The sequence below is a fragment of the Xenopus tropicalis genome, chromosome 2 (assembly GCF_000004195.4).
Source record: "Xenopus tropicalis strain Nigerian chromosome 2, UCB_Xtro_10.0, whole genome shotgun sequence".
In the NCBI taxonomy this organism is placed as follows: Eukaryota; Metazoa; Chordata; class Amphibia; order Anura; family Pipidae; genus Xenopus; species Xenopus tropicalis.
The window spans coordinates 115,850,206-115,873,679 of record NC_030678.2 but is presented as its reverse complement, the minus strand read 5'-3'; the positions used below and the strand labels follow the sequence as shown (position 1 = coordinate 115,873,679).

General features: G+C 36.1%; 1 protein-coding gene across 1 annotated transcript; it reads left to right on the top strand.

The window, feature by feature from the left end:
- Positions 1 to 104: 104 nt before the first annotated feature.
- Positions 105 to 23,181, top strand: tmco3 (transmembrane and coiled-coil domains 3). The gene is made up of 13 exons (XM_002936981.5): positions 105 to 233; positions 3,087 to 3,632; positions 5,248 to 5,427; positions 9,010 to 9,195; positions 9,879 to 10,007; positions 10,180 to 10,272; positions 12,061 to 12,247; positions 13,042 to 13,159; positions 13,745 to 13,940; positions 16,423 to 16,573; positions 17,543 to 17,622; positions 18,530 to 18,679; positions 19,922 to 23,181. Exons 2-13 carry the CDS (start codon positions 3,183 to 3,185, stop codon positions 20,033 to 20,035), a joined length of 2,034 nt encoding a protein of 677 aa, XP_002937027.1. The 5' UTR covers positions 105 to 233; positions 3,087 to 3,182; the 3' UTR covers positions 20,036 to 23,181.
- The last annotated feature ends 293 nt before the right edge of the window (positions 23,182 to 23,474 follow it).

Here is a 23,474-nt window from a genome sequence, read left to right as displayed (position 1 = left end):
TGGCAGTTCAGCGTAGAAGCTGCTGCTGGGGCATATGAGAGAGTATGTCGGACTAGCAGAATTTTCTGTGATATTTCTTCTTAACCATGAAGGATTCAGCCTGGAATGGCGCCTTGTTGTTGGCAGTAGTGAAACGATAGTATGAAGGAAATGCTTCCATATGACTCATAGCTGCTCTGTTGCGCTGATGCCAATATATTTAAAGTTATATAACGGTGTTCCTTAGATATCAGGTATGAATATTTGTTTTTATACAATGTGTGGTAGTTAGCTTTTTCGCAGACCTTCCCGCATGTCCATTCTGAAGGGGACTAGGTCCCCTAGTAAAAAAAACAAAAAAAACACTATGTCTAATTTGTGGGGCATCTTTTTCTAAAGTAAATGACTATCCCCTCTTAGGGAATATTGCTAAAATGCTAATGGGACAACATTTTTCTACTTTGCTTATTGTCATATATATATATATATATATATATGTGTGTGTGTGTTTAAAGTTAGTATCTGTTCTTCCAGCACCTACAAAGAAACTTCAATATTTCTTGGCAACAAATTATTTTTCGTGACAGGTTTTTTTTCTGATATCCTGCAGCGAGCCATTAATGGCGTTCGTCTTTCTGCGTGACACATGGGGGCACATTTACTAATCCACGAACGGACCGAAAGCGTCCGAACACGTTTTTTCGTAACGATCAGTATTTTTGCGTCTTTTTCATTGCCGCTGCGACTTTTTCGTATGTCCCGTAATTTTTTCGTCGCCGTTACGACTTTATTGTATATTTTCCGCAACTTTTTCGTCGCCGACGCGAAAACATCGGATTGGTTTTTCCGCCGTTTACAATTGCTCAATACGAAAAAATTGCAACGGCGACTAAAAAGTTGCGCAAAATACGATAAAGTCATGACGGCGACGAAAAAATTGCGCAAAATATGAAAAAAACACGACAGCGACGAAAAAGTCGCAAAATTTTCGTTTCCAATTCGATTTTTTCCCATTCCGGATTCAGATTCGTGGATTAGTAAATGTGCCCCATGGTGTTACTATTAGCCAGCCAGTATTGTCCATTTTGTAGCCAGGGCAAGTAGCTGCTTACATAAGCGCTGTGTGCCATTACCCTTTTAAAGCTAATATGTTATCTATTGTGTAAATATGAGCCTTTTCCCCCACTCTACTTGAATGGCTGCCTTATGCTATAAAGCAAATTATTTATATAAACATTTAATAGGGTTTCAGAAGCAAACGCACAAGTTTTTTCAGTGCAGGGTAACGATACATTGTATTTAATTGCATGTAAAATTGTTGTTGTTGTTGCTGCCGACCCTTTAATTTATATCTGTTTGGTGGCATTGGCTTAAAGGAACAGTAACGCCAAAAATGAAAGTGTATTAAAGTATTTAAAATATAATGTACTGTTACCCTGCACAGGTAAAGTTGTGTATTTGCTAAAGTAACAGTACTATAGCTAATATAAATAAGCTGCTGTGTAGCCATGGGGGCAGCCATTCAACCTGGAAAAAAGAAAAGGCACAGGTTACATAGCAGATAACAGATAAGCTCTGTAGAATATAATGGGGCTTTATCTTTTATCTGCTACGTGCCTGTGCCTTTTCTCCTTTGAATGGCTGCCCCCATGGCTACATAGCAGCTTATTTATATAAACTATAGTAGTCTTTCTGAGGCAAACACACCAGCTGTACCAGCACAGGGCAACAGTACATAATGTCGTAATTATTTTTATACACTTTCATTTTTTGGTGTTACTGTTCCTTTAAATGAATATTATTGGTCCCCACAGCAAATTGCTCCACTGTGCTTTACATGCAACCTGGGCCCCCCCCCCCCCCATGGTTCACACTGTCTCCTTTCCTGAGTGCTGGGTAACTTATGACAATATGCAGCCAAAAGAATCCAGATACCACTTTTAATTACTGGAATTTGATTTAAGCTATACCCTTTGCTTACACCCCTGTATAAATAAAGGAATACTGTCAAGGGAAAACATGTTTCTTTTTTTTTTTATTCAAATGCATCAGTTAATAGAGCTTCTCCAGCAGAATCTTTCACTGAATCTCTTTTTCAAAAACACAGATTTTTTTTATATTTAATTATGAAATTTCTCATAGGGCTAGCCATATTCTTCATTTCCCAGGGTGCAACAGCCATGTGAGTTGTGCTCTGATAAACTTCACTCACTCTTTACTGCTGAACTGCACTGAAACATATCCGTTCCTGGCTCCCAAACAGGGTTGTAAGTTGCTCTGCAGTGCATAATGCATGTTCTTAAGGCTGAACTTTCTCTGGTAAATGTGACATAATGGGGCCAGATAAGCATAAAAAATAACTAAAGCCTGAAAACAGTCACACCTATCCGCTTTAAAAAAAGACATTCCTGGGTGGTTCTATATATAGGTGTGGTTATATAGTCTCGCTTATTGCTAATTCCTGTTAACATTCGGTCCTGACAGCTGCTGGGAAGGCAGAGATATCAATTATCGAATGCTGACGTTGATAACCAGGGCGGAACAGGGCAATTTAGTGCAGCACATCCACAAGCTGGAGGTCACTATGGTGGCAAATACCTGCCATTGTTTTTACTCCATCAGGATACTGTCATAATTGCTAAATGGCATGATGCTGTTTGCTACCTGGCCTGTCAGAAACAGAATTTTTAATTTGTAGAATATTCAGAAATGACTTTATATGGACAGAGATCTATAAATCCATTGTTACTTTGGTACATACCTGTGGAACTGTGCTAAACACATGGGAATAAGTAGGGAAGAATAGACAGACATACAAATGATTTATTAACACTAGAATTGTAAGGGAAGTAAATACATAAATACAAGTGTGCGCAACATTATTCACTATGGGAAGAGGAACGTGTATAAGAGATACTTGCTACTAATATTTCTGATGATTTCATATTAACAACATTTAAATAGCTTTTGTTTTAGTAAAGTAAGAAAGTATTGCAGAATAATTTTTAATATTTTGCAGGCAAACAGGCTAATGCATTCTTCTCTTTTAATATTTTAAAGACTCATTATCTATTCTTCTGAACCTCTTTACAAACTTTCTCTTACAGCTTAAATGTGCTGTGGAAACATCAGCAATGTTTGACAAAGGGACTTGAGTAATTCATGTATCCAGACACTTATTTTGTTCAGTTCTGCCCCCTGTGATGAAACCAACCATGCCTACCAACATCCTATGGATTCTTGCATTACAGGTGTCATACCACCTAGTACACACTGCAGAGCATGATGGAGTAGCTCAGCATGCTATAAAGCTACATCGAGGCAAAGGAGCCACAGTCAGCCAGCGAAAGGAATGGCTTCTTAACAACTGCCGAAAGCTGTCTGGCCTCCTTCATCAGAAGAATGTGGTGCTGAACAAGCTGAATAATGCTATTAAAGCTGTAGAGAAAGATCCAGGGTTGTCATCTGAAGAGAAGTTGTTTCAAGTACACACTTTTGAAATTTTCCAGAAAGAACTAAATGAAAGTGAGAACTCTGTATTTCAGGCAGTTCATGGGTTGCGCAGAGCTCTGCAGGGTGATTACAAGGATGTAGTAAACATGAAGGAAAGCAGTAGGCAGCGGTTGGAAGCTTTAAGAGAAGCAGCAATTAAGGTTAGTGCTGATTTTAACATCTTCCCTTTTGGCATAAGAATGTTTGTTGGAACACTCCATGCCCTACGGGGATTAAATAAATGATGCATAAAAACAGAGTTTGTCATAGTGTATGTTCCACCATAAATATCTTTGTTGTTGTGGCTTTAAGAGTATATGGTGTATATGTTTTCAGTAAGATATTCTTCCATTATTTCTATATATTTCTTTAAAATGTATTATTTCAAACATCAGTGTTTTGTTTGTAGTACATATGCTTTTTTAACTGCCTGTGGTAACAAGTTGGGATTATGAACCTTTATTTCTTAAACTGGCACACATACAATGAAGTGCTGCTTTTGTTGCAGTAAGCAACCGTCCAGTACTGGCACAGTGACCCCCAGCTTCTACTGGAGACATGAGCACCAGATTATACATGAGCAGTAGCCCACTGGCATTGAAACACCAGCTATACTGGTGTAGTGACTCCCACCCCCTTCCAGCCCAGAGAAATAATAGCCTGACACGAACAGGCACAATGACAATCACAGTGCAAACTGGCACAGTGACCTACTTCAACCAGGCCAAACTGGTGTGGTGATTGGGTTGTGTTTCACTGAAGCAGACATGACTCCAAACTGTGAATGCAGTTAGTTTGTACATTGGTGCTTGACAGCTTGTGAACCCTTTAAAATTTTCTGTATTTTTATATGAATGTGACCTAAAACATAACATTTTCAAACAAGTCCTAAAATTAGATGAAAAAAACCTAGTGAAACAAAAATTATTATATTTATTGAAAAATAAATTCCAGAACATTCACTTTAATCTTCTTTAACCATTATTTGGTAGAACAACTTGTGTGTTTAAGATCATTGTCTTGCTGCATGACCTGTTTTTAGTTTTACCATATGTCCATAGAGAATTTATGCTTACTGCCTCATTAAGGTGAATTTGAATTGGAATCACTTTTTACATGTGCATGCTTATGCAAGTCTTTTTTTTAGTTTTGCATGTCTATCTGCATTTCCTGTGTTGGTTTCAAGGTAAGTTAAAGGCAGCCTAAAGGTGGCTATACACGGCGCCATTTCAGCTGCTGATATCTGTCCTTTTAGAACAATTTGACAGCTTATCTGCCTGTGTAGGGGCACCACCGAAGGCCTCTTTACAGCAGTAAAGCGTGACTGAAGTTTATCAGAGCATAGGTCACATGGCTGTGGCACCTTGGGAAATGAAGAATATTGCTAGCCCCATGTGAAATTTCAAAATTAAACATAAAATCTGTTTGCACTTTTAAAAAACAGATTTCAATGCAGGATTCTGTTGAAGAAGCTCAATTAACTGATGTGTTTTGAAAAAAATGTGTTTTCCCATGACAGTATTAACTGTAACTAAAAATACACCGCAGGAGAACTCAGGAACACCAGTGTACCTACAGTGTGCGTGAAGCCAGATGGGATTGGTCAGCCTTCCATATTAACAAAACATTTTACATATGTGACCAACACACCAAAGCAAACTTGCACACAAATAAAATATTATACATTAAATTTATGATTTAATTGGAGGGTTAGTAGTTTCAAATGGTATAGCAGCTGTAACTCAGAATATCTGTGTAATTTTTTTTTGTTTTTAGGAGGAAAAAGAATATGTAGAGCTTTTGGCAGCTGAAAAACACCAAGTCGAAGCACTCAAGAACATGCAGCATCAGAATAAAAGTCTGTCCATGCTAGATGAGATACTTGAAGATGTAAGAAAGGCTGCTGATCGACTAGAGGAGGAGATAGAAGACCATGCTTTTGATGATAATAAGTCTGTAAGTCACTACTGATTACTTCTGTTGTTCAGTTCAGGTACTTTACCAAATATCTGGATAGTTCTTCAAAGTTAATATCTTGCTTTTCTGCAAAACCTATTAAGTTTTGCACAATATTATATCATGTAATTTGATTGCCCTGCAAGCCTAATAAAGGAGTAGTTTTGTTTCATTAGACCAAATGGAATATAATAGAGGGCTCAAATAAAAATAAAAGCATTTAAAAGCAAGAACAAAAATAGTAGAATAAAGAGGCTAATGACTTAAGGCAGTGGCAAACAGGCGATTAGTCGTCCTGTGACAAATCTTCATTACCGCTGGCGATTAATCTCCATGCAGTGCCATCCCACCGGCAAGAATGTAAATCGCCAGTGGGATGGCATACGCGTCTCTTCATTTTCTGAAGTTTCCTCGAGAGGCACACATATATATATATATATATATATATATATATATATATATATAATATATGATCTATATGTTTAATTTATAATTACCATGTAATTATAAATAGAAAGGATCCAATAGAAAAGTGTTTTGGATAAGGAGAGTTTCTCATTTGTATGCAAAGCAGAAGTAATTCTGAGAAGGAAGCCACGGAATACCCTTAAGACTAAGCCTCACCCTTTTGGACTTACCATTAATTTATGGAAAGAATAAATTGAACAATTTAACAGGACAGTTAGTTACAAATGTGACAGTGCAAGCCATGGCACATTATTTTTTTGGATGTGAGGCCACAGGTGAAGAAAATGCCACTGCAGTCCGAAGCACCCCTTGGTAAGTAATGGCAATCATGGCACCTATCCATCTGTGCAGACAAGTGCCTAGCCTAAAGGAAATTGGCTATCTTAGAACAATTTAGTTATTTCACTCTCCCAGGAGAAATGACCTGTGCAATGTTTACAGGCCAAGGTAATCAAGGACTGAAACAGCTGTTACACTGTTTTTATGTTTATGCATTACTCAGTGTAAATAGTAATAATGATATATGATCACAGTTTAGCAGGTCCACCCAGTTTTTATCAGTAGGCTAAAGTACACAGTGATAAAAAATTAACAGACATGTTCTTAATAGGAAGCAGTGACTATAATGTGATACACTGGATTGAAGTAACATGCAAAAAAGCATAGTCATATCTAGCAAGCAAAGTTTTGTGTTCTAATTTCCCCTTAAGTATTGGTTTAAAAAACAGAACTTGGGAATTTCACATAAAGGTTTTCTTTTGTTTGGCTATGGGCACACTTACAGGGGATATAAAAAGTCTACACACCCCTGATAAAATGTCAGGTTCCTGTGCTGTAAAAAATGAGACAAAGATACCGTATATACTAGAGTATAAGCTGATCCGAATATAAGCCGAGGTACGTAACTTTACCTAAGAAAACTGGAAAGACTTATTGACTCGAGTATAGGCCTAGGGTGGGAAATGCAGCAGCTACCGCTAAGTTTCAATAGTCAAAATAAATACCAATACAATTACATTAATTGAGGTATCAGTGGGGTATATGTTTTTAAATATTTATTTAAAAGAAATACAGTAAACTAGCTCAATCAGCAACCAAGCTAAAACACAAAGAGTTACAATCCTTCAAAACTATGTATAGTTTATATAGAATATAAAGTGCAATGTCTAGTGCAAAATGGGACAGGTGAGGATGGTAGATGAAGATGAATTTGGGAGAGGGCCAGGGTACTGGAGGGTCTGGTTGTGGGTGACCTAATTTGCACACAAAGGACAGAGGGTGCTAGTCTGGAGGGACCCATGGCACCCGACTCGAGCATAAGCCAAGGGTGTCTTTTTTTAGCACATTTTGGGTGCTGAAAAACTAGGCTTATACTCGAGTATATACAGTTAATCATTTCAGAACTTTTTCCACCTTTTAATGTGACCTATAAACTGTACCACTCAATTGAAAAACAAACTGAAATCTTTTAGGTGGAGGGAAGAAAACCAAAAAAACTAAAATAATGTGGTTGCATAAGTTTAAGCACACCCTTAAACTAATACTTTGTTGAAGCACCTTTTGATTTTATTACATGAGTCTATCAGCATGGCACATTTTGACTTTGCAAGATTTGCCCACTCTTCTTTGCAGAAACACTCCAGATTGCGAGGGTATCTCCTGTGCACAGCCCTCTTCAGATCACCCCACAGATTTTCAATCGGATTCAGGTCTTGGCTCTGGCTGGGCCATTCCAAAACGTTAATCTTCTTCCGGTGAAGCCATTCCTTTGTTGATTTGGATGTATGCTTTGGCTCGTTGTGATGCTGAAAGATGAAGTTCCTCCTCATGTTCAGCTTTCTAGCAGAAGCCTGAAGGTTTTGTGCCAATATTGACTGGTATTTGGAACTGTTCATAATTCCCTCATAATCCCCCCATCTTAACTAAGGCCCCAGTTCCAGCTGAAGAAAAACAGCCCCATGCTTCACTGTGGGTATGGGGTTCTTTTGGTGATGTGCAGTATTGTTTTTGTGCCAAACATATTTTTTGGAATTATGGCCAAAAAGTTCAACCTTGGTTTCATCAGACCATAACACCTTTTCCCACATGCTTTTGGGAGACTTCAGATGTGTTTTTGCAAAATGTAGCCTGACTTGGATGTTTTTCATTGTAAGAAAAGGCTTTCGTCTTGCCACTCTACCCCATAGCCCAGACATATGAAGAATACGGGAGATTGTTGTCACATGTACCACACAGCCAGTACTTGCCAGATTTTCCTGCAGCTCCTTTAATGTTGCTGTAGGCCTCTTTGTAGCCTCCCTGACCAGTTTTCTTCTTGTCTTTTCATCAATTTCGGAGGGACGACCAGTTCTTGGTAATGTCACTGTTGTGCCATATTTTTTCCACTTGATGATGACTGTCTTCACTGTGTTCCATGGTATATCTAATGCCTTGGAAATTTTTTTGTACCCTTCTCCTGACTGATATCTTTTAACAGTGAGATCCCTCTGATGCTTTGGAAGCTCACTGTGGACCAAGGCTTTTGCTGTGGGATGCGACTAAAAAAATATCAGGAAAGACAAACTAGAGCAGCTAAACTTTATTTGGGGTTAATCAGAGGCCCTTTAAATGATGGCAGGTGTATGCTGACTCCTATTTAACATGAATTTTGAATGTGATTGCTTAATTCTGAACACAGCTACATCCCCAGTTAGAAGAGGGTGTGCACACTTATGCAACCACATTATTTTAGTTTTTTTTTTCTTCCCTCCACCTAAAAGATTTCAGTTTGTGGTACAGTTTATAGGTCACATTAAAGGTGGAAAAAGTTCTGAAATGATTTATCTTTGTCTCATTTTTGTGTACTGAGTGTAGACTTTTTATATCCACTGTATATTCATGAACTTACATACAGATTGCTTTTCAGACTTTACTAAATGTAAAAGGTAACTTTTTGAACTGTGAAGTAAAAAAAACAAACTGGCTATCCTTTGGGCCTAGACTGTCTACTACAATATTGCGCTCAGAAAAAAGAAAACTCACACCCCTGTAAACGATGCTACAAATGGAGTTTTCAGTATATTGTAATCGGGTTTTTATTTTTTCTTATTAATTCTGAATTTTTTTGCGTGTCAGATTAGAGGCGTGAATGTGGAGGCAGTCCTCAGAGTGGAAGAGGATGAAGTCAAAAGAAATACATCTCAACGACAAGTAGAGGATGATTTGGGGCTTAGTATGTTAATCGACTCTCAGAATAACCAATATATTCTGACAAAACCAAGGGATTCTACCATTCCCCGTGCAGACCACCACTTTATAAAGGTATGTTTGTTTGCTGCATCTCTACACAAAGTAAAATTTTTGTCAAATAAATTAAATCCTTCTCTATGGTAAGCCCTCTATTCTGCTATTGATTTTTCGCTGTAAATAATGAGGAAATTATTTAGCTAATTATTTACTTCCTCATTGTTCTCTGTTGCCAGCAGTCCTGTTTTAGTGGACCAACAGTCGTCACCCTTATGTACTGAAATACTGTGCATAAATATTCTCTACTTTATTTTTCAAATGTGTATCCATATTCATACACTTAATTTAATCTGAGTTAGTACCCAAGTATTTCTATGATGTTTTTAGCACCTCAAAAAAGCTTATTGCATTGTGGAAACTATATCAAATAAGACTGTATTGTTGTAACCATAACCCAGGTTTTTCCTGAATTATTTCAAATAATTTCAATATAGTTACTGATCACATACTTGAAAGAAATATAAATTCTCTATATTAAATGAAAGTTATTGCAATGGTTTTGATAGCATATCCATCAAGCATGTACTATCCTTGAAACATGGATCATGTAGGCACCATGTTGGCCAGTGTATGGTGCATTGGCAGTTGTTCTTAAATATAGTATAATACCTTTCCAGATTGTATTGGCAAGTTACATTTAAATTTAATTTTGTTTGATAATAACGGCCCTGCTACAATTAAAACTTATTTCTCTCTAGGACATTGTTACCATTGTTATGCTGTCTCTTCCATGTGGATGGGTATGTACAATGATTGGCCTTCCAACCATGTTTGGATATATTGTGTGTGGAGTACTGATGGGCCCTTCTGGACTAAACAGCATCAAGGTGAAATTACTAGTATGAAACTTACACTGTTGTTTTTATATGCACTTCCTTTATTGTGCAGCAAAGCAGTGTGTTGTAGGTTTCTTCTGTATGGTCACAGATTTTTGGTTAACTTTCCAAGTTTTCTAATATGTAACTCTTACCCCTCTATTTCTTTGTCTTTGTCTCACAGTCTATTGTACAAGTGGAGACCTTGGGGGAGTTTGGTGTATTCTTTACCCTTTTTGTTGTTGGCTTGGAGTTTTCTCCTGAACGGCTCAGAAAGGTAAATGCTGCAGTATTACACTCACATTCACTCATACACACATTCTCTATCTATGTGTATGTTAAGGATCACATTCATCACTTTTTAAAAAGGTTAACTTTTTCCTGGAACCATTGTACGTGGTTTATAGATTGAGATTAGAAATGACAGCATTGCTTTACCCTTTCTTACCTCCTCAGGGTGCACTGTTGTATAACAAATCTCCAGAGAATGCCTTGCCATTGCATAACATTAGGATCGCTGCAGGTAAAACATTCCGTCAATCCAGCTTAATTGCGGAATAATGTCGTCTTTTGATTTTTTTTTCCGTTATTAAGCTGGATCACCCTGGGTAATCTTTTACTTGCAGTGATTCTAATGTTAGGCAGTAGTATTTTGGGGATCTTTATTACATGCAACAATTTTCTTCTTCTCTTCCCTGATACCAGTCTACTAGAGAACTAAATTGTGAGAGTGATATTTTTCATGAAGAGCATTGCAGGCTGACCCAAAAAGTGAGGAACTTGTGTCAGGGGAAGGTGCTCTACAGAAATACAGAGGGCTACCTCTGCTATACTTCACCTTTTATATTAGCTTTTAGTGTTCTAGATGGGCCTGTAATTGGTTCCCATGATTTATTTTAGAGCTGGGCGGTATGACCAAAAATTTATATCACGGTATTTTTCAAAATTATATCGGTATCACGGTATTTGACGGTATATAAATAAAAAATAAATAATAAATATTGGTGGCCAGGGCCCCAACCCCCCCCAGAAAGATAATGCTGAAATAGAACTTTAAAACTATTTAAATTGGTTAATTGTAGTGTATTAGACAAGTGGTTAGAATTCAATTTTCTTATTAGGCAAAAATGTGGGTGGAGTTTCTGAAGGGGCGTGGGGGGATACAGAGAGGAGGGGAAATGATGAAACTGATAGCAAAAGGGGAGGGAAAGAAAGCAATTTATTATACTGATAAAAATAAAGAAAACATACAGAGAGAGACTTTGATTTGCCATCTTACAACCTGACAGCTCCTGCTTCCTCCCTAAGTACGCGCTGCCTTCAGTCACTTCCTGGTCTTCAGTTCTTCGGAAGTGACGTCACATAGCGACCGCAAGTTACTTGCATGCGGCTTCTTCCGTATTTCTTCCTGGCGCTCTAAGGTATAGGTAGCTGTGTTCGCTACTCCTGAATTCTTTTCTTCGCTAGCGGCTTTTTTCTAATTTTCTTCCTGGCGCTCAAAGAAACCGGAATTGCTGTATTGAATGCGCGCGCAACCCGGAAATACTTGACACCGGTATGGCGGTATGCTAAAAATTTATATCATTTTTTTTTAAAAAAACCGGTGTTCGGTTTTTATCGGTATACCGCCCAGCACTAATTTATTTTGTATGGTTTTGAATTGTTTTAAATTGTCATCCATATTTTTCTAGCCTGCAGCTGAAAATGCTGTCTGGTGGTCAGTGGTTCACTGACCCAAACAAACAGATTGACTGACTGTGTGATGCTTTAGTTTACTAATTCTATTTCAGTTAGATAATTAAGACCTAGAAACTAGATGGAGTTTTCCATACCTAAGAACTGCAGAACAAAAAAAAAAAAAAAAAGACCAACTGCAAATTATTTTACAATTTAATTTTCAAGTGAACAACCTTTTTGTAAATATTTTAAATTATGGTTTAGGTAAAAATGTGTAAATTAATAAAGTTATTAATACATATATAAAAATAATTGTGATGAGAGTGAGTATAAAAAGCTGTCAACAGCATTTCAAGGTCTCTTTTACTATGTGCTTCTGTTCCTTCAGGTATGGAAAATAGCTCTTCAAGGACCTTGCTATATGACTGTCCTAATGATTGCATTTGGCTTACTTTGGGGACACTTACTGAGAATCAGACTAACACAGAGTGTCTTTATCTCAGCTTGTTTATCATTGTCGAGCACACCTTTGGTATCCAGATTCCTTGGCGGAGGGTCTCGTGGAGATAAAGATGGTATGTTCATAGAAGAAAACAGTAATCTGTATGGAACTGCACAAAAGTAGGAATGTACATTGCAACAATAAATTGGTCCCTCCATATGTACACATAATTTAATTATTCATATGTTCCTAAGGGAAATAATTGTACACCCAATTTACCTAAAATGTTTTATGAAAATATGTTCACACTTCATGACAAAAAAAAGCCTAGAGAATTGAATAGAGACTTTTGATGTTTCTTCCAGCAAAATGCTGTTTATCACCTTTTGATAAATATGTCTCTTACTTTTTTCAGCATCATGCTGCAAGACAGTTGCTGCAGCTTTTCTGCTAAAGACTGTAGACTTCTAACTTTACACTGAAATAAAGTGTTTTTGGAAACCTGGAGCTGAATTACTATATTTCTATAGTTGATTTGACTGTCTTTAAGTAAATTTTTGTGTCTGCCTTATATTTTTTAATTTTAGTAGGGTTATATAAATTGCTTATGCCTAATGTGTTTGTGTTTTGGTTGTAAGATATCTGCACTGGCCTTTCCTAACATTTTATGCTGATCCATATTTGTTTGTCCACTTACTGCTAATTGCCTGCTGCCATTTTCATTCTAACTTTCTGGTTCCTGCACTTAGCCACAGTGACACCAGGTGTAAGCCCATAGCTCCTACGCTCTGAACAACTTTCTGATTAATTGGCTGCACATGGTTTTTAACTGATGACACCAAGCTAGATTTTGAGATGCAGGAATGTGTTTTGCTGGTTGGATATGTATTACAAACCAAATAATTCTTGATTATTTTACTTATGCAGGTGAAATTGACTACAGTAGTGTGTTACTTGGCATGCTAGTAATGCAGGATGTTCAACTTAGCTTATTCATTGCTGTTATGCCAATGCTAATTCAAGCCAGTGGAAACACCTATTCAAGGTAATACTTCTGAAACCTATTTTGTAAGATGTAAATATATTTCATTTTATGATTGCTTTAGATGTTCGGGTAAAAGTCCATCAGTTGATCTTTATTAGGCTGGGGCCACTGGGTACTGGAGTCGGACCCTGCAGTGTAACGGACGTCACCTGACACATTAATGATGACATTTCCAATGTGAAGGTTGCAAGTCACTCAACAACACTAGTAACATTAGTAAGCATAATATAGATCAGCACCTGCCTGTCATACTTGGCAGTAGAACTTGTTGCTGTATGCCAGTGATGGCAATGACAGCTTTAGAGAACTTGCATTCCTTGGTCATCCTCACCTGCCAGAGCCATGTTGTCCTAGTCAAGTACAACCTGATCGCAGACAAAGTAGATGGCCAAATAATCTGTTTTGATGGTGTGAGCATTTATTTGCAGTTCCCAGCAGCATTCCTGCAAACTCTGAAGTAACATCATATTTGCCATAATCAACATACATTTGTGTATCCTTTATTGAGACTGCATGTGTTATGAGGTTGCCTTTTTTTTTTTTTATGTGTTATACTTCTAAGATTTCATTTTATTTTTCCACTAGTATTTTCCTGGAAATACTGAGAATCCTTTCACTTACTGGACAAATCCTCTTTTCCTTGGTCGCTACTTTTCTTGTATGTGTCATTATGAAGACCTATCTTATTGGACCATATTATCGTAAATTGCATACAGAAAGCAAAGGGAACAAAGAAATTCTTGTTATGGGAGTATCAGCATTCATCTTTCTAATGTTAACGGTAATTTTAACTATCACATGAGTGTATTTTATATAGAAGGTTATCCTCCAAAAAGGTTTTAATAAAGGGTCTTATTATTTTCTGTTTAAATAAAACTTAAAGTTTTTTTTTAAATGTTCTAAAATTCAACCAAAAAAAAAAGTTCAGCCTTTTTCTTTAAAACATTTAATTCAGTGTTTGACATGATCACATTGTACAGAATTGTGGTCACAATGTTAAAAGCTTAGTGAATTTTTCTGCATGTAGAGAACTCCTAAAATTTCCTATTCAGTTATTCCCATAGATCAGTTTTGGAGCAAATATGCAGGGATTTGCATAATTTACAGCTTGTGTTGAATAAATTACAGTGAACAGTTGTGTTTCTGTCTCTTATAACACTGCTGTCCAGTGCTGCCACTATCATGAAGTCATTCAAGTCATTAAGTTCATGTCTTTTTCAACCCTTTATAAAATATGGAATATATTAACATAGAAAACTATCTTATGCTTCACGTCCGTCTTTAAAAAATTAAAGTCACTAACAACTGTGAATTTATATGTGCTTAAAAATGGTTTTGAAAATTTAAAGGCAAACTATATCACCTAGAAATAGTATTTATCCATCTTTTTTACCTATATGAAGGTCCAAAAAATAAATTAAGTGTATTTAATATAAATCTAAATCTACCTGATTTCACAGATCAAAAGGAAATCGTAATTAGCATTATTAACATGCACTCATAAATCGCCAACATATTCCACAGCACTGTACAATAAATGGTTGTATACATTGAACATACAGATATATATATATACAAAGCAACCAATAACTGATACAAGAGATTAAGAGGGCCCTGCTCAAAAGAGTTTACAATCTAAAGGGCTGTCTGTGTACTCACTGGGACTGGTACCCCTTAGGTATCTTAGGTCTCAGTGTAATGCAGCCCTTCCCTCACTTTGTTCCATTGTGAATTGATGAGTATTGGGACTAGACTATCATGGTTTCCTTTCAGTCTGTGGAATCAGATGTCTGTTTAAAACAACAATATTGGGCACAATTACTAAAATTCAATTTTTTTCTGGCTTTAAAAGTCGTATAAACTTGACATGGTATAAATTTGAATTAAACTCTATCATTGCTGTATTTATAAAATGTCACGATAATGCTTGAATTGTTCGTACGAACATTTCGAGTTTACATTAAAAAATCCCAAATTTTTTTTTAGTTGAAAGCATTGCTAAAACTCGAAAAATTTGAGTTTAAATGGACGTTCCACTTGAAACTGGTGAAATAGAAAGCAATGGTGGGAAAAGTGTGAAACTGAAAACAATGAGGGGATTACCTTGTCCTTGAAAATGTGTCAAGGACAGGCTGTCGCTGACTATTCGATTCCTCTACTATTCTACACCTCAATAGGACTCAATTGTCCTTTACAGATCAAACCTTCCAAATTTTTTTTTTCCAAAAAAAAGTTAACATTAATAAATCACGAATTATGGGAGTTGTTTTCGAAAAACTCTAATTTTTCTTGGAACAATAATGAAAAAATTGAGTTCTGGTAAAAACCCATTCATAAATTTCGAAATTATTACTTTGTATATGTGCCCCTTAATGTGTGTATATATATATATATATATATATATATATTTGTTATTTTAGAAATGTATTACTATTATGAAGCATGTATTTAGAAAGCGCCAATAGCACTGTACAATAATAGCATTTATACATTTAGGGGCACATTCATTAAAGTACGACAGGTCCGATTACAAAAAATTCGTATTTTTTCTTAAGTTTACAACTTTTGCATATTTTTGACAATTTGCGTGACTTTTTTGTAATTTGCAACAATTTGCGCAACAATTTTTGTGACAAAATCGTATTTGTCGCAACGAGTATGAAAGTTTCGGATTCATTTAAGCTTCATTATCTTGACTTTCCTTGGGCCAGGTTGGAGCTGAAGAGTGCAGTTGAGTCCTATGGGAGGATTCTAAAATCATGCACAGAAGGTTCAAAGTCAGAAAGGTTTTCCCACAGTTTCCGATCGTTTGGATACGATAATTTAGCGACTTTCGGATTGCCAGTCGTAAACGATCGTTTCAACACGAAAATTTCGGATCATAAGTACGAAATCTTCGTATTAAAACGAAAGGAATTTTCGTGACTTTTGCGATGTTCAGAAATTATTGGATTTCGTGATTCGGATTCGTACTTTAATGAATGTGCCCCATAGAATTACATACAAATTAACATACAAAGCAATCAATAACTGATACAAGGGATTAAGAGGGCCAAAATGGGGGTATATTTTACATATCCATTGTGATAAGACCTATCATCAAAACTATAGTGCTTTAATGGAGATGTATTAATCCATTTTACATTAGCATTGCATTAAATTGTAATTGTAACTTTGTATTTCCATTTTAAATAAAAATGGGACACAATTTATGATTTAGCAAGATTTGATGCAACATTTTATAATCTGTGTTTGTTCAACAGCTTACAGAGTTACTGGATGTGTCTATGGAATTGGGGTGCTTTTTAGCTGGAGCTCTGATCTCATCTCAAGGGCATATGATCACAGAGGAAATTATGTCCGTCATTGAACCTATACGTGATTTTCTAGCTATAATTTTCTTTGCGTCTATAGGTAATAAACAATACAAACTATACCTTTTAGCCTAATCTATCTATTACCACAATCCCATACATGTTTAGACTAGTTTGCACCACCAGCTTTTCCACAACTAAACTATTGGAACATTTTGACCATAAGGTTTAAATAATTTACCAATGAATCCACTTTCCTCTGCATTTATTGTGCAAGACATTGTCTAATCAGACAAGAATTTCAGCACACACGCTAGTGTAGTACACATACGTAAAGTACACTAGATTGAAATATTTTTTCATACCTTCCTGCCATTTCTCACTTTTATTTGGCAAATTTCTCAAGTTATTTTAAAGTTTAAATTAGAAGAAGAGAGATGCTCAGTTCCATATGAAGTATAGTAAATGGTTAGAATGTGATAGAGAATGAGACATATCTTTGTGGTGCACACATTTTCATCTTCTCCGGATATCAACAAAGCATCACAGTTGGATCAGACTGAGGTCTGATCCAAATGAGCTGCTGTGCTGATATACAGAGAAAGGAAAGCGGTTTGAATTTGAAATTCCACCTATTGATTCACTTGTATTCCTTGCTGCTGTTGTTGCTCCTTGTGGATCTGTTTGAAAATCAGATCCACCAAAGCACCAACATGTTCCACCTCACTGTACGATAAAATATTTCTCTGTGTGTCTGCAAAGCATTTGGGCACTTCATAGAGGAACTGACCATTCCTGAGAGTGCAGTCTTATAATTTTACATGCCATGTTATAATAGATTAGTAGAAATGTTATCTAGACTTACTTAACAATACACATTTAATTTATGACTTGTTTTTCTGTTCCATTGTTCTGTATTGGTTTAAGAATAGTGATGAGTGAATTACTCCTGTTTTGTGAAACAATTCGCCAATGGCGAAATGTGGAAAGTTGCTGCGAATCCATGCCTGGCAAAAAAAATTGCTCATCCACTACTCAAGAATGCTTAATTACTTTTTTTTCCCCACAGGACTTCACGTGTTCCCCACATTTGTAGTATATGAATTAACAATACTGTTGTTCCTGACCCTGTTTGTGGTGATCTTGAAGGTTAGTTTTTTTTCTGTATGTATAAAATGTGTAAACATTTTAGTATCTATATGCTTTTATTCAGTAAGGATTACTGACTGTGACCCTGCAGTAATTATACAACTTAGGGTCATATTTACTAATGTATGAATTTTCTCCCTCTCTAACTTCACCAATGCTCACCTCGATTCGCTAGTTGCATTTTTACAATACATCTAATTTAGAAAAAAAAAAGTACTGAGAGAAATGTGCCAAATTTTCACCTGGCATAAATTCTCTGTGAAAATTCATTAGTGTATTTTCCCCGAACAATTTTAGTACGTGAAACTAGAGAATTTCCATTATGAAGAAAATGGATGTGTGAAATGAAGGCGTTGACTTAGATAATGAGATGCAAAAGTGTCTGCTCTATCTTTTGCCAGCCTCGACGTAGAGAAATTTTTAGCAACAATTGATTCTTTTGCTTTTACTAAAAATGGCAAAAAGATGTGAATTCAAACCAAAGCAAAGAAAATTCTCACAAGTGCGAAGATAATTAACCAAAAGTTGTTGTACTTGTCTTTAGTAAATTGCCAGTGTTGTAGCAATTTATTCATCCCCTTCTTGGCTTGGTCAAGAATTACATCTTCATAGTTACATAGTAACAGACACCAGTCATTTTGTAGAGGGGCCCCAAATAAACCAATCATTGGTCACAAAATTATCCAGTTTTTTACCCATATATGAGCTTTATGCTTTACACTAATGTTTTTTTTTTTTTAACTAAAAAAGAATAATCTAGTTGACCATGAAGGAAATTAGCCTTTCTATTTTGTATGGAAATTTTTGGACTAACTATAGTATTGTTTGCAAATAGTTTAGTAATTTGAGAGTAAAATGCAGTAAACAGCATGTTTAAACACAGAGCTCTTCTTTTATTTTCCAACAGTTTGTATTGGCTGTACTTGTACTGTCATTGATTCTGCCAAAAAACAGTCAGTATATTAAATGGATTGTATCTGCTGGTCTGGCTCAAGTCAGTGAATTCTCATTTGTACTAGGAAGCAGGGCGCGTAGATCAGGGATAATATCCCGAGAGGTCAGTGCTTCCTTCAAACATCTTGTACTCTGAACCATGGTATCTTTTTATATTTGTTTTTAGTAGTAACAACAATGCTTAATTGTTTAATTTAGTCTAACATTGTGGGGCAGATTCATAAAAGTACGAGTTCGAATCCCAAATTGGGTAAAATTCGGATTAGATATGATGATTGGAAATGTCACGAAAATGCTTACGAAAAAATCGTAATAGTCACGATATCGTATTGGCGATCCGAAAGTCACAAAATTTTCATGTAAACAGCAGGAAAACCTTTCTGACTGTGATCCTTCTGTGCAATTTTTTGGAAGCCTCCCATAGGACTATATGGCACTCTGCAGCTCCAACCTGGCCAAAGAAAAGTCACAATAACGAAGCTTTAATGAATCCAAAACTTGGAAAAAATATGATTTTTTTGTATTCGGAATCAGTCGTACTTTGATAAATGTGCCCCTATGTGTGGGTTATTGTATTTTGTTTACTATTAAAGAACCTGCAGTTTATTGAAAGAGTATTGCGGAACAGATCATAAGATACTTAGTATAGCAGATCTGATCACAAACCCAACATGTGTGTTAGGCTAATGCCACAGGGAACTATTTAGTTAAATATAGGGCCACTGACCCAAACTGAGGAGTTTTTGAGATGAAAGTGTAGCTTTTAGATAAAACTGTTAATATCTCAAAGCACGAAAATGAAAAGATTGAGAATTATTAAGAAAGAAGATTATTGTAGATTTCAGATGAATGCACCTGGACGCAAGAGCCAGTTGCATCTGTCACACTGGTGTCTCAAACATTAGAGCAGCTCTTACTGGGCTGAAGGGGATTTAAGCTGAAACATTTCTAATGCAAGTACCAAGCACTTTATTTTTTGATAATACTGAAAGTTTTAAATGGAAATGTGTTATTGCTTTGTCTTCTGTCTGAATGAATGGATGCATCCACCAGCAGAAAAATAAAGTCCTATCCTGTCAGCAGCCACCCTTTATAATAAATGACAAATAAATGTGATCTGCCTGTCACTAGGCAAATGGGGCATTTTGCGACTGAAATTTGCCTTGCATATGCAGTGACAAACACATCACTGTGGATAGGATCAGCTTTTTCCTCCAGTGGAAAGATGTCTTGTGCCATTTGCTGAATAGAAGAAAAGGGTACACAGGAGAGAGCGTTTTTGCCCTCCACTTTATAATTATTATTTTAACTATTGAGAACAGTAAATGATTGTCATATTTTTTAGGTCTACCTGCTGATCTTGAGTGTGACGACCTTAAGCCTTTTGCTAGCTCCTGCACTGTGGAGGGTTGCCATTACCAAATGTGTTCCAAGACCAGAAAGACGCTTGAGCACCTAAAAACAATGTTTTGTGTCTCTTCTTCTCCAAGACATAGTGCTGTTTTTACAGGCCACTATAAAACTACACATACAGAGAGTCTTCTGGAGGAAACCATTCCAACCAATTTAGGAGTTTCTTGATGATTCCAGAGCTTTGAATACAGTTCATGCCCATCTTTGTATTTGTTATAATAACTTATATCCTGGTGGTATCCTTGAATATTTCTCCTCAATGTGCCTTTGTAACTAAATTATTTTGTGATTATTTTTTTCAGAAATACTATACTAATATAGCACCACCTGTATTATACAGTGCTGATAAATGAATTATGTAATTAGAGTTTTCAGAAAAGGCTTTTTGCTCATCGTGCTTATAAAATAGGCAATTTAATATGTATTTGTGTATTAAGGCATGTAAATGCTTTGTACTTCGCTATCTAGGCATGTGATGCCTGCTATTAAAAACTAAAGATTAGCTATCTGATTCTCTGCAAGAACTTTCATGACAGCAGTTAATGTATTTTTATATAATTATTGTAATATTGCTGCTCCTCTTTTTAAAGGGGACCTGTCACCCTGAGTCATACTAGTTGAGCAAAATAAACTTCACTATATATTTTTTTTTTCATTTTAGTCATGGAATTTACAGTCACAGCAAGCAGGCACTTATGTACACTGTTAATAAGGCAAACTTTGTATCACCCCAAAATCTTATGCACTTGCCATCAACGTGATAACTAAAAGTGATGAATGGAAAGTTAAAGGAAAAGTAACACTAAGCGACACTATGCGACGATCGGTTGATTGAGCCTAGCCTGACTCCTTCCTATACAGAAGGAAGGCTAGGATCGATCAATCGATCGTCACATAGTGGCTTCTGCCCTGCATCGCCGTATTGCCCTATCTCAAATGACCGGAAGCCAAGTTTTAGCAGGTATTTTCTAATAAAGCATTCAAAATAATAAATGGTGTGCAGGATAGGGCAATTATTGGAGCAGAGTAGAGTAGATTTTGTACTTAAAAAATTTAGTGCTACTTTTCCTTTAAAGTAATTGTAATCTGAGCTGTCAGTCATATATTGCCTGCCTCCTCAGGCATAGAGGCAGGGCAGGCAATATATGATCGAGAGCTCTGATTTGTAAATATGTTTATAACAGGTATGGATGATTAAATTAAAAAATTAATGTGGGTTTCATGTTTAATTTTTAAAGGACTTTTATTATACAGCTTTGTATGTGTGGGTGACAGGTCCCCTTTAAGGATAATCTGACATGGCATTAGATCATAGCTAAAAAAAAAAATAAAAAAATCCATAGATTGTTAGGCCAGCAACACCAATTTCATATTTTATAGTATGGGTCCATACCAGTTTATTCCTTACTATACTGCCTCCACCAGTCCAGGTAAAAGGAATGTAAACAAATTGTACATTGCATTCTGTACCCAGCTTAAAGGGGAGTTTTATTTTTTTCCTCATTCATTTTCTTTGCTATTTAGAGTTACCTGTATTCACTAGTACATTTTTAGCCAAATCCATAACTTGTGAATATTTTATACAAATTATGCTTTTTCAGAGAACATCTTCTAATATCTTTTAAAATGGCATTGTAGCAGAGGCTTTAAACCACACTGAAACAATACCCTTCTTAGTATTCCGAACTCACTCTTATATAGGCAACAATAGTGTGGACTATTAACAACTTGGGGGGGAAAGCTAGGTGAGAAAATTCTAAGCCTTTACTCCATGTTGTTGCTTTTTGAAAGATTACAGGCAATTTGGGTTTAAATTGAAGAGGAGCGATTTCTTCTGCTTTCTCCCATCTACTGAGCTATAAAAAACAGAATTTCTGAATTGAGGAGGAAAATATTTACATAGACCCGGCTTATGTCTTCAAAGGTAGCTGGGTTGTTGCCTTGGAAATCCCACCCCTTCAAGTATGAAAAAAGTATTTTTTGTATGTATATACTTTTTGGATATTGTTAAATGAAGGATAAAACTTAAAATACTTAACTTTTAATAGTTCTGTTATGGGACCCGTTATTCAGAAAGTTACGAATTATGGAAAGGCTGTCTCTCATAGACTCTATTTTAATGAAATAATTCACCTTTTCCTCCCATGTGCCACAGTCCTTAAGATACAGAGATCCAAATTGCATAAAGACCCCTTTTCCAGTAAACCCCAGGTCCCGAGCATTCTGGATAATGGGTTCCATACCTGTACCACTTTAGGTAATGCTCTGAAGCACAGAATATAGACCTTTTTCTTAAAGACAAATCTCTCTTGCACAAAATATTGCTATATAGGTTTCTGACTTGACATGTTAGGTTTCCATAATATTGAGCTGGATTAAAAAGACATATCTGGACTTGTGAAGATGTTGCTAAACACATTCAAACTGAAAGAAAAGGGGACCAAACTGGCTGAAGCTTTCTTGAATTAATGATCTGTATATGATTTCTTATTCAGGCCTCATTGCACTAGACTAACCATTGCTGTACTATTTATTTGCCCATAATATGATGTCACCGAATTTGTCCTGTGCCAGTTGTAAAAGTAGTGGACATGAAGAACTGTGTTACTTAGCTTCTTTTAAGAGCTATAGAAAGAGACCAACAATAAAACTGATATTCCACGATCCACGGTTTCTGAATTTAGCAATGTGTTTTGGTTTTATTTTTGCGCTGTTCATGTTTTCTTACAAGGTGTGTTGATTGTTAAAATGATAGTACAAGTCACTCTATTTGCAAAAATGCATTCTCAGGGCAAAGCTTTTTAGCTTTGTTTAAATGATTTTACTGTTTTTATCCTGCAGTTTTCATTTAGACAGATTGGAATTTAGGCTTTACGGTTGCTAGAGTTCTGGGGGTTATGTAATTCAAGGTGCAAAGTTAGCTACAGTTCTTATGAACTATGCCAGCCAATTAGCATTTCTTCGCCACCTGTTTAAAAGAAAACATCTTATTAGTTATTATAGGTTACTGTACCAAGGCAAACTTTAAGGCTTAATACATGTGGGGTTCTGTGCTTATTTCGAAATTTAATATTAAAGCTGTACTTTTTTAAATCGGGGAAAACAATCAGGAATCCATAAAATAAATGTTGGAAAATCAACAATATAGTAAAATATGTAATACTTTTAAAATAAAGGCTTTTATATTAAAAACTGACTTAACTGAATTTATTATTATGAATGGTATGACCGGCTCAGTGATCTGATGGCATGCTATTCCTGATATGTTGTGTGTGACTGATCATGTAATAAACCATGTAAATCCACCACAAAAAATATAATCATTGAACAGCCTCTTTGAAAAATGTTAACACCTACCACTCTGGTTGTTAAAAGATTCATAGTAAGGCTGCAGCATGCCCTTAACTACTTAGGATTCTTTATCCTCTTCTAACCCACTTGGGCCCCTCCCTTAGGAATTAACTTTGATAACCTGAGTTGAGAAG